This window comes from Cheilinus undulatus, linkage group 22 (genome assembly GCF_018320785.1).
Source record: "Cheilinus undulatus linkage group 22, ASM1832078v1, whole genome shotgun sequence".
NCBI classification, from domain to species: domain Eukaryota; kingdom Metazoa; phylum Chordata; class Actinopteri; order Labriformes; family Labridae; genus Cheilinus; species Cheilinus undulatus.
This window is the reverse complement of record NC_054886.1, coordinates 21020345-21032750: the sequence shown is the minus strand read 5'-3', so window position 1 is coordinate 21032750 and position 12406 is coordinate 21020345. Positions and strand designations below refer to the sequence as shown.

At 38.3% G+C, this 12406-nt stretch overlaps 1 protein-coding gene across 1 annotated transcript; it reads left to right on the top strand.

Annotated features, from left to right (window-relative positions):
- The first annotated feature begins 2070 nt into the window (after window positions 1-2070).
- On the top strand, window positions 2071-11366 carry LOC121504224. Its single transcript, XM_041778907.1, has 8 exons — window positions 2071-2290; window positions 2961-3069; window positions 3748-5590; window positions 5673-5836; window positions 5913-6136; window positions 7888-8017; window positions 8214-8314; window positions 9036-11366. The coding sequence occupies exons 3-8, from the start codon at window positions 3769-3771 to the stop codon at window positions 9187-9189; spliced, it is 2595 nt and encodes an 864-aa protein (XP_041634841.1). The 5' UTR covers window positions 2071-2290; window positions 2961-3069; window positions 3748-3768; the 3' UTR covers window positions 9190-11366.
- Window positions 11367-12406: the final 1040 nt, after the last annotated feature.

Here is a 12406-nt window from a genome sequence, read left to right as displayed (position 1 = left end):
AATTTAGTCATTTGAGTAAAATAAAATAAATGTTTTCAAAATAGAAATAAGCGTTTATTGTTATTGATGATAAGGATTATTATCACTGGAAGAAGTAGGAGGTAACAACGTACATTTACTCTTGGTGCTTGGGATGCACTGATTCCACATTTTCAGGACAAATGTGCCACCATGGCACCTGGTATCTATCACAGATGTTATATACCAATATTAGTACTTAATAATAAATAAGTGTTTCTAATACTATTTTGAGCAATTTTCACACTTGCGTCATTAAGGACCTATACCCAGAAATTTTCTTGACTTGTTTGCTCCCTCACATCAGGAAGTTGTGGAAGCTGGAAAAGCAGCAGAGTTTTTCAGCTGAGTTTAATGCTGAAATTTCCCTGTGAGCCCTCATTACACTATATGGACAAAAGTATTCAGTCGCCTGACCATTACACCAACTGGACTGTAATGACATGTTTTAATAATAAATACATGTACTTAAATATGACTTTAATATGACTGGCCCAATGACCTTGACTTCTGAGTTTGGAGAAAATACCTTCAATTGTTTTATAAATACAGCGTTCACAATAATGTCATAAAAAGTTGTGTTTGTGCTGATATTTGTCCTGTAAGATACCAGAGGATCTGCTAAGCTGTTTAGTTAATTTGTATATATTTCACAAATTTTTTTTCATTCTATACTAAATCAAAATCAATCTAGATAAAGACAGCTTGATTAATTTGGTTGTTTTCTAAATTAAAACAGGACTTAAAAACAGAATGCAACCTTCCTACTTCATTTTTTTTTTCATCCTATGCTTTCTTTTTACTGTTAAAGATTACAAAAAGGTTGTGCCCTACTGTCTCTTATGTCTATGAATCAATCCAAGTAAAAGTAAAAAGTATGTGATTTAAGGTTTACTTTAAGTAAATGTTACTTTAAGTAAATGTTACTGTGGTTATACAGTAAAAATGGATCCTTTCTTATTGGCAAGTACAAGAGAGTAGATCTCCAACCAGGTTGTTCAGAAAAAGGCACACCTCTATGATTAAGTTTAATACACAGTCAAGTTAAGAATGTTAATTTAGCTAATATAAAGTTAAATGCAACCTTAGTACATGTTTATATTAGCCCACTCTACATATAAACTGCACTTTTGAAAGTGTTACATTTTTTACAATATGACAGAGCTGCAGTAACTCTTGAAAACCTGTGTTTAGGTGGATCTTCTCTGGCAAGAACAAAACAGAAAGTCAACCTCAATGGAAGGCAATGCATACAAATGAAAAATAGGCACTGTGCTTCCTTCATCCATGGTGCAACTGAGTCTCACATCAAAAACAATGATCCACTGGAAACATAATCAGGGATGACTGTAAAACAGGCAAACACAAATAAACATATAAAATACATTTGAACTCTGCCCAAGAGCTTGATGGGGAACTCTGCCCACACACCTCTCTACATCTGAAATCGCAGTGGACAGAGCTTAGGTCAGCTGACTCTACAGAGTTAAACTAACACTGGTGGATCAGCACTGTCAGATAACTCCAACACTGAAGACCATTTCACACAGAATGGAGTTACAACTAGAAATTGGGAGTTGTGCTGTGTAAAACATCTGTTTTGGGATGTGATGTGGAATCATTCTCTATGAGCTACTTAGTTCAGTACAAGGGTACTGAACTCTTAAAACTTACTTAAGTATACTGATTTCAAAATGTGCTCAAGCACAACAACTCTTCATTCATTGAAAAAGAAACCGAAACCAAGAAAGTTTGGTCACTCTTCATCCCTAAATACTGTCTACAGGGTCCTGAGGTTAGAGCACAACGTAGAAAAATGTGCAAACCGCTCAGTATCAACTATACCTTCGTAAATAGATGCCAAAGGTTGTTACAAATCGACGAAGGGTTGCCATTCCAATTGAAATGACAACTCATGAGTATCCACACCAAACCGTCATTTTAAAGTTAGAGCAGCATGGGCGCCTGAGAGGTTAAACTGAGGGCAAAAGGTTGTAGTATTCGTCGAGCGAATAGTCCTATCTTCAGGAGCTTGCGTGAACATTTTTTTACGACGTCTGTCGACTAAGGGCCCATCTGGAGCACATGTATGGGCATTTAAGGCCTAATAAAATCAACTTTAACACCACAGCCACATCTTTGAAGCCCAGGTATTTCCGTTCAGATGAGGAGGAGCGAGAGAGAAAAAGAGGAAGTGACAGAAGAAAAAAACCGCTGAGACGAAAGGATCCTGAAACCGGCACGAGAAGAGCAGATACTACTCCTAAACTTTGTAAGTGTATTTTCTTTTTCTGTGCACATCAAAAAAATGCATTTCTCTCTTTATATTTTTCTTATTTTTAAACAGTTCTCGCGTTTGTTAATGTAACATTAGCGTTTCTTATACCTGTCATTACCTATCTTCAACCTCTCACCCCTCCGCTTGGACGGTTGTCTCGCTGCTTTTGAAAAAACTTTAGTGCTTACAAATACAAACAATTATTAGCTAAAATTGATAGATACACAAAGAAAAAAGTACAAGAATACATTAAATTTTATAGTCAGCAAAAAACATGTAAAGACAGGAAGTTAAGAGTTACTCACAGGAACTTCATGAACATCAGTGGTTGTACAGTAATAATCCACATACTCGTGCATCTAACAAAGTAAGAATATCATGTAAACGTTCATTTTCCCCCTATGATTACTTCAGAAAGTTAATATATCTAGATTAACCTCATATAAAGTATAACATTTCAAGACTTTGTTGTTTTGTTTCAGTGATGATTACGGCTAACAGCTCTTGAAAATCAAAACTGACTTTCTCAGAATATTAGATTTGCAAGTTCAGAAGTTCAGTACACACAACCACATTCATGGGGAAAACTGCTGACTGGAGAAAAAAGACATCTAAAATGGGAAACGCCTCATAACATGAAATTCCACCACTTCTGTCCTGACAGATGCGGCGTCCCGTAGTAGTGGTCTGCAACAGGGGGCTTGGATTTGCGGTCTGTGGCCAGACCCTTCTAAAAAAATTGCCCTTGGGCCTCGATTTGCCCTCTGTAAGGGGTAAGTGTATTTATCCTTTATCGCCTTTACGTTCCCTGTCTTTGTCAGCCTTCTGTGTTATTTTGTCCATTTCTGATTTGCTTAAGTATATGCACATGTTTACAGAATAAAAAGTGAAATTATAAGGGAAGTGTGCAATATCATCAAAATAAAGCTGCATAAAGACAAAGTCATTTACAGCTACCATTTTGGAAAAAATATTGTTTCGCTATTTAGTCTAATGTTAAGTACAATGAATTGCATGCTTTTATACGCTGGTAAATTACCTGCATGTATAATATATTTTTTAGACCTGTATGCTTTGATATTATAGAGACTATTCCTGACATGTAGAAAATTTACTTTGATGGACAAAAAGCTGTTTTGTATTATAAAGTAATTAGATAATTCTATGTAGATTATTCCACCTAAATGGAGCTCACTCTTTATCTTATGTGTTTATCTTCATTTCCTGTGAAGTTTGGTGGGCTATAAAGCCTTCTGGTTTCTGAATTAGTCACCATTGTGTTAGGGTTACCTTGGCCTGTTGAAATAAAAACAAGCACAGTGCTTTGTACAATTACACTTGAGGGGGAAAACCAATGGTTTTATTCTGCTGTAACATTTTGGATGTTTGATCAACTTTAACATGGCACCTAACGTTTTGACAGGACTCATACATTTTTCCTTTTTCCTCAGAGACTCTGATGCAAAGAAATAATGGAGCCCTGCTTGGAAACACATCCTATAATACAGTGTATAATTGACAACAACCTTGAGGAGCTAACGGCCTTACTAAAAGACAATGGCATTAACCAAACATACCCATGCATTGAGTACAGAGATGATATAACTCCACTGATTGCTTCTGTCGTGTACCAAAAGAGCGACATTTGTACTTTTCTTTTGCAGAATGGTGCAAACCCAGATACTGCCTCCAAAAAAGACTTCACGCCATTGCATTATGTTTCACTATCCGAGGCATCTTTGTTTTTTGTGGAGAAACTACTTGAAGCAAAAGCCAATCCAGATGGATCAGGTCTAAAGCCAGTCACACCACTACATACTGCTATCATGAAAGATAGGAAAGATGTCTTGAAGGCACTCATCTCTGCTGGGACAGTGGTAACATGGCCACCTTACACTGAGCCTGAAGATACCCCTGATTTTGATTTCATACAAATATTGAGGGAAATCGGGGATAGTTTAGACTCCTTTTTAGGAATGTCTACACTATCCCAGTGCAGTGTAGTGTCTACACTGCTATGCAGTGATATGCATTGGAAAAGCCCTGATGAGGTGTTCAACACAGTGGACGATATCATGCTGCAGGAGCATCCTAAGACTCATCTGACCATGATTGAGACACTTTTCAATGTAACTGGGCCTGAAAAAGAAAAGTACCGTCAGAGAAGTATTCAATGGCTGGAGAACACTGACAATGTGGAGACTTACATTAAAAGTGTGGTCAGACGCTTTCCAAACATTGCGCAGAGATTAATACCTCAGGTGACTCATACTTTGTATAAAGTGTTGTGTACCATTGAAGAAATAGAAGATGAACAAGCACGTGCTATGATCCTACTACTGCTGGAACAGCTTGACTCAAAAATCCAACTTTCTAAGTGTGATGTTATTCTGAAAACACTTTATGTGATAACACAGAAAACACAAGGCAAACACAGTTGGGAAGCAGTCTTTATTGAGAAGATATGCAGATCAATTGTTCCTTTTGTGAATGAGAGACACTCTGCAAAGATAAAACTCTTCACATACGGCATATTTGGAAACTTGCTCTCTGTGGAAAATGCTGTGATCTTCATAACGTCAGCAGGGATAACTTCAGTGCCTGACGAAATCCTGACATCTGCAGACATGAAAATGCTCAGAGATCTTAAAAACGTGATCCGACGACTGAAAAACCAACTGAGTGAGTCAAACTTAGAAGTTGAAGACTCACCTGGATCCAAGAAACAGTCAGACAAGCAAGGAGACCCGAATGAAGACAAAGGTTGCCCTGCAGAAGCTGTCAACACCAGTGTAGTGTCAGTGAAACCTAGCTGGCTTTCAGTCAGCAAGAGATGGCAGAAAAAGCTAAGTCAGCTCTTGAGCACTGATGAAAGTAAAGTAACCAGAATAGGGAGCATGATTTATGTGAATGAAGAGGAATTCAGCATAGCCGAGGGAAGCAATGGCACCGAAGTCTTCTTGGGGCTGAGATATGACGGCACTGAAGTTGCCATAAAGAGAATGTCGAAGCGCAGCTATAAGGAGCTGAAGAATGAGGAAGGATATCTACGACTCCCAGAGCTTGACCATCCATTTATAGTACGATATATTGACTTTTCAGAGGATGGGACCTTTGGATATCTCGGTGTTCAACTTTGTGAATACACCCTGGAAGAATACATCAGCTCCAGTAACAATGGTGATCTGCAGATGGAGAAGCTTGTAAAACAGGTCCTTAAGAGTTTAAGGGTGCTTCATTGTCAAGATCCTCCAATTCTCCACCGGGATTTGAAACCACAAAATATTCTGATTGGTGAGACAACTTAGATGTACAAAGATGGATGTCTGGAAAATTTTACAATGTCCAAATTAGTATCCCTCGATTTTCCCCACAGATGTTACGGGGAGGGCAAAATTAGCTGATTTTGGCATCAGCAGACGGTTGCCAAAAGACCAAACGACTTACCGCACAGGGGCTGCTGGAACAAAGTGCTGGATGGCCAAGGAGGCCTTAGTGGAAGATGGTGACATACCGTACAAGTCCAGCACTGACATACAGGTATGTTTTGTCGCACAAGCTTTATTGATGACTCCTTGAAATCTCACTATCTTGATTGTGTGTGTTAACTCTGAAGGTAGCAGGGATGCTGATTTATTACATCCTCTCCCGGGGTCATCATCCTTTTGGAGACAGAATCAGACAATGTGAGAACAACATTGAAGCTGGGAGGTACACACTGAGCCATGTTGAAGATGTGGTGGCTAAAGATCTCATTGAGAGGATGATCAACGAAGAGCCCGGAGCGAGACCAACAGTTGAGGAATGCCTGAGTCATCCTTTCTTCTGGAAGCCACGGACGTAAGAACAAAAATCTGGTGGTTTGATTGATCGATCGATTGATTGATTCAAGCCCCTGTCAAGCAGTTTTACACTTGATGGCTTTTTCAGTTGTTTGGTTGCCTTACAACTTTATTCCAGAGTGAATGAGATGAGAGTATGCACTTTCGCTCCAATCTAAAAGGCATTGACAGCATTTTCAACTATAAATATTTACTTTGCACACCAAAACAAAATTATTTCACAAAAACTCAAAACTACTAGGGAAGAGCAAGTCTCTTGTGCTTCAGCCCCTCCACAGGTGGAGGTTGGTGCTCACAGAAAGGACAAGCAACATACAAGGATGTTTCAATGGATCTACCAGGTAAATCCAAAGAAGAAACTGGAGCACACGAATCACTTGGTGACGTTGAATCAGATGCAGAGGACTAACGTTTTGACGCACACTGCATCTTCATCAGAGTCAAACAGTAATGGTGCAGTTTCAAAACTTTAAATACCCTCCTCATTACAGAGTTTCAACCCTGACTGGTCGTTTAGAGTGGGATGTCAGCCCACAGTGGACCAATACTGTGACAGCACTCGTGTCTAGCCATCTATTCCAATCAGAAATATGTACATATAATGTACAACAAATACATACAATATATACAAAATGTACAATATTCGTAGACCACCATTTAGAGATGATATGTTGTAAATGGCAACCAAAACCACATATTACAAAAAACACGAGAGGCTAAGTTCTTCATTAAGTCCATATGGTTCAACCATGAGTTCAACCGCAGTGCGTGTCGAGACGTTAGTCCTCTGCACCTGATTAAATATCATCAAGTGATTTGTGTGCTCTAGTTTGTTCTTTGGATTTACCTGGTAAATCCAATGAAACACCCTTGTATCAAAACTACTAGGGTCTAAATTATTAGCTCCCCTGATGCTAATAGTCAATAGTTTCTTCTTTTTGCAGGATCACAGCCTGCAGTTGTTTGTTGTAGTTTTCCACAAGTCTCAGACACATCTAAGAAATTCAACCCATTTTTCTTTGCCAAATATGTTTTGAGTTGTTGTCATGTTGGAATACAAAGTGACGACCCAGGTCCACTTTTTGCAGCTGACTGCTTCACATATCCTTCCTTCTTCATGATTCCTTCCACCTTTATGAGATTCCCAGTTTCAGAAGTTTCACTGAAGCAACCCCACAGCATAATACTCACACCGTTGTGAGGATGGTGTTCTTTGGGTTCTAAGCCTCTCCCTTCTTTCTCCAAGCATAAGCATCATCTCTATAGCCAATCTTTCCTCAGGCTTTCCTTAGCGTAACTCAGTCTTGCTTAAAGGTGTGTCTTCTGCAGAGTTTTTCTTGATTGGCAACCTCTCAGTCCATTCCTGTTCAGGGCTCTTGTGATGGCCTTCTTTGAGACTACAATTCCTGACTTGGCCAAGTCATTCATAGTGTCTTGGCAGTTGTTCCGGGGTCTTTGGAAACATCTCTCACTAGTTTTCTTTCCAGAGTCTTTGAAATCTTTCTCTTCCTATCTCTGCCCGGCTTGGTCTGTACTGTGTGGCTCTCTATGAATTTCTTGATGATACTTCTCACTCCAGTTCTTGACACTTTGAAATGCTGTAACAATGTCGTGTATCATTCTTTTGCTCTGTGAGTATCAGCAATTCTTTTTCTTGAGTGTAAACTACTTCTTTTGTTTTTGCCAGCTCAAACCCTTACTGAAGTCTAAATATATATGCACCATGAATTTACAAATTGTGTCATCTAGGAGAGAAAACTATTTGATTGAGATTGGAGACCAGGATGAAGTGAAACAGTACGACAGTGCTGATCCAGCGCTAATCTCTTCAATGGAAGAAAATACAAGAAATGGATCCTTCAGAGAGTGGAGAACTCAGGTAAATCATACGTTTTTTCTCCACTTTCTATCCCCTCTCACATTTTTTTAAATTATAGTGTAATGACATGACAAAAAGCCAAAGTGACATTAGTGGCATCAAAGACAAACAGAAAAACCCAGGACACAACAACAAAGATAGATATGAGTTTCAGTTTATTACTTGGTGTAATTAAGGCTCATGTTTTGTGTTTTAGTTTTCACCAGAGCTGCTCAAGAAAGTGGAAGGCAAGAAGAGACACTATGCTGAAAACATCCTGGGGCTGCTGCGCTTCAGTCGAAACCTCTTTGTGCACTAGTGAGTTAGAATTACCTAAAAATGTATGTATTTGATGAGTTTGCCTGCTGATATTTTGATATTTTTATTACTTCATCCTTTACTTGCATGTTTTTGTTATTTTGAAAAAACTGTTTTTCACTACATAAATCAGATCTACATTCACCACTCTACCAAACCAGAATGGGGCGACTGTGCCTCAGTGTGCAGAGTCGGTTGTCTCACTATCAGGAAGTTGTGGGTTCGGTTCTTAGCTCCTGCAGTCGCATATGGTTGCGTCCTTGGGCAAGATGCTTGACCCAGTTGCTCCCACTGCTGTTAATGGCATATAAATGTGTATGGGTGTATGAATGGGATTTACTAATACTGATGGCCAGTTCTAGATAGCAACCTCTGTCATCAGGGAATGAGTTTGTGAGTGAATGGGTGTGAATGGGTAGTTGTTGACATGCAGTGTAAAACTGCTTTGATTAGTCAGATGACTAGAATAGCTCTATACAAGACTTTTTACCGTGCTACATATACATGAGAAATCTTGTACAGGGTTTTCTATTCAGGACTGCTCAAGTCTTCAAACACAGTGAGAATAAAATGAGTCTCTTGTTTATTTTATCAAAGCCAATTATCATATTTCTTATGAGCATTGCTTAAATTGACAAACAGATAGTATATATAGCCACATAGTCCTTGACTATTGCAGATGTTTTGTTAATACAGATTTATTTTTCTATTTATTTCTCAGCAAAGACGATGCTGCCAATGTTGATCTGATGGCACTGTTTCCTGATCTGTTTGGATGCATCTTTATATTTGCAAAAACACATGAATGGAATACGAGGCCGTCTCTGAAGAGGATGTTTGAAACAAAAGTTTCCAAGAGTCAACATTACCAATAGTGGCGCTACGCCACCCACAGTCTCTGATGATCAACTCCATCACCCGATTCAAGAATCTCAACAAACGTCCACCCAGCAGACTGAGAAGTGACTCCAGGCTCACATCACTGGTGGATCGATTCAGAGGGCTCTTGACTCAGGTCAAATGTCACTGAGTAGATTTGAATGAGCTGCTGCTATTAGCAATCAAACCTGCTACTGGATGGTTTAAAAGCAGGACAGCCTATTTCTCACTGTTTGATTGCTTTTTTAAGTGAACCTTTATAAAGTGCCTTATTTTTGGTGAATCTAGCTGACTTGAAGTCAGCTGAGTTATATTTATCAGGAGTGTTTCTGCAGATAGAGCGGAGATTTTAATCTGTAAAGGAAATTCAAAGGTATTTTCTGAGCTTCACTACATCTTATTTAAGACTCAAAGCATTTGAGTCCAGCCAAAGAGGTACAGCTGAAATGGGTGAGAAACCCATGAAATGTACTGTATGTTTAAAAAAACATTTTTGTGCTTCAGATTGTTTGTATTTTTTTACATGTACACTGGAGATCAAAATTAGAGAACAATCCACAATTTCCTACATTTCAAGTTCTCTGAATTTCCCTGTTTTAAAATGATCCAGATACGAGTAAAAGAGCAGAATTTTAAGCATATTGCATGTGTTACATATAATGTGAAGCACAGTATAAAAAACTTAAATGAAATATTTAAAAAGAACACTGATCAAAATTAGAGAACACTTTCAGATACCTCCCAGTAATCGGTGATAGCCTGGCACCTGGGGCTAATTTCCTTACCTATCTGACAAACCCTATTTAACTTGGAGTCTAACTTCCAGTTTTCACTGACTTCACAAGATAGTGAGCCATTCTAAAGTGACCAGAACCCCCCAACAGCAGGTTGTCCAGATGAAGGCCAAAAGGATGACCCTGTCAACCATAGCAAGAGAAGTTGGCTGTTCTAAATCTGTGATTTCAAGAATATTACATCTTTAGAAAGTCACAAACTCATTCAAATCCACCAAGAAGGCCGGTCGTCCACAAAAGACAACTAAAAGAGAGGACAGAATAATATGGAGAACTTCAATGGACAATTGGTTTAACACTGCAGTTGGAATTGCTCGCCAGTTCATGACTGAACAGGGACTCTGCCTCATCATACAGTGTCTTGACGTTTGAGAACATTTGGACTGAAAGTCCACTCAGCAGTGACCAAACCTCTCATTAGCAGAAAGAATCAAACAGCTAGACTAACCTTTGCTGAGGGACATGTTGTGTGGACAGAAGAAAACTGGTCCAAAGTTTACTTCAGTGATGAAAGCATGTTTAATTTATTTGGATCCAATGGAAAACATTCTGTAAATCGTCAAACTGGGGAAAGACTGAACCCAAAGTGAATAAAGAAGTCAGTGAAAAGTTTAGGAGGAAGTGTCATGGTTTGGGGAATGTTTTCTGCAGCAGGAGTTGGGCCTCTTGTACAGCTACATGGCTGAGTGAATGCAAATGTTTATCAGAACCTTCTTTGACAACATATGATTCCTTCCCTGCGTTCATAACCTAATCAGTAATTTTCATGCAGGACAATGCCCAATGTCAACCAGCGAACTGTGTAAAACAGTTCTTTGAAACTGAAAACATTGAAATATTGAAATGGCCAGCCCAGAGTCCTAATCTAAACGCAAGAGAAAACCTCTGGAAAATCCTTGGCGACAAAGTTATGGCCAATAAACCAATAAAGAACTTTTTTGTTTTCAGATGAATTATAAAAATTGCCCCATGTAGGGTTCAGACTTTTCTATACAAGCTTGGACACATCTCTTCCTTTACTGACAGTTAATTGTGATAGGCTTGAAGCCACGAGATGAATCATCCAGCTCAAATATGTGAGGACACTCTTTTGGCTGATACATGACTCTTTTATATTTACAGTATTTTACTTTTATACTCTCTTTTTGCTTTTACACATCTTTTGTAATTTTAACATGTTCCCAATGACACTATGGAGGATAAATTGTCCACCAATAAATTTGTCCTTTTACTACAAGGGCTGCTTGAGTTTTGGATTACTCTGTTCATTGATCTCAATATTAATCCTTGGCTCACTCTCATACAGAAGAGAGAAAGAGAAGCCTTTAAAAAATGGGCTCCACTATGTCACGTGTTTAATGACTCACCAGTAAATTGTACCCAGGGTTATATAACATTCGTATTAAAAGTTGTATACTGTTTGACCGGATGATGCAAACGTTCTTTTTCCCTGCTATCTATTAAAAAAAGTTAAACTTTAAAAGATATTTTAAAGATTCATCTCATACAAAGTGAAAGATTATGTGGTCTTTGGTAATATAATGAAGTAGAATAATTTTCCCAAAATACCCTTAAGTAAAAGTAACATTACTAATTTCAAAATGTACACAGAAAGTACAAGTACAAAAAAGCTACTTAATTACAGTAATTAGAGTAATTGTTAGTAACTTTCCACCCCTGACAAGTGACAACTTTTCCTTTATACTAATACTTAATGTCATTTGTCCAACAGAGAATCCCTGTAATTTTATATAACATTTCTGGGTAAAAATCTCCTTTTTTTAGTAGTTCAAGTATCCTGATTCATAAATGCATGTCTGGTTTTTGTGACTAAGCAAATGGCCTAAAATGCGATTCGCATATCGATGATTTAGGAGCATTTTAATCGTGAATACACCTCCACAGTCAGCTACAAAAAAAATTAATAAAAAATATCCAACTCCCTGTAATAAATCCAGAAAGTGACAGAATAGGTTTACGAATGCATACACATTTTTGAATGAAGTCATTGCACTCTTGGGCCTTTATTTTAAGGGGTACAGCGGACAAAGGATTGATGGCGTACAGTAGCCAATCAGAGGTTAAGGGCTACCGAAGGCCCACCCACCACTTACACAGAATCATGAGTGGATTTGTGTCCTTGGTTGAAATAGAAAATCAAACAAACGAGCTGAAATCTTTTCTCTGTTTTTCCCCTCGATTCATAGAACAAAGAAAGTGTTGGTTTTCTTTTTCTTTCTTTCTTTTTTTTTTTTTTTTTTGGTTGTTTTGTTTTGTTTGATTTTTTGCTTTGTTTTGGTCAGAAATTAAAAAAACAGAAACGACTTGTTTTCATTTATGTTTTTCTTTTGTTATCCATGCCGACAAGTAAGACTGTCCAGGGTGGGCGGGGGCGTTTGTTGTGATTTTAGGATCTTGT

What these genes read in the sequence shown, in the direction of transcription:
- LOC121504224 (XM_041778907.1), top strand. Translation starts at nt 3,769, where the DNA reads ATGGAGCCCTGCTTGGAAACACATCCTATAATACAGTGTATAATTGAC. An exon ending in AGTCCAGCACTGACATACAG is followed by an intron (nt 5,837 to 5,912) that starts GTATGTTTTGTC and finishes TTAACTCTGAAG; the next exon opens with GTAGCAGGGATGCTGATTTA. An exon ending in CGAAACCTCTTTGTGCACTA is followed by an intron (nt 8,315 to 9,035) that starts GTGAGTTAGAAT and finishes TTTATTTCTCAG; the next exon opens with CAAAGACGATGCTGCCAATG.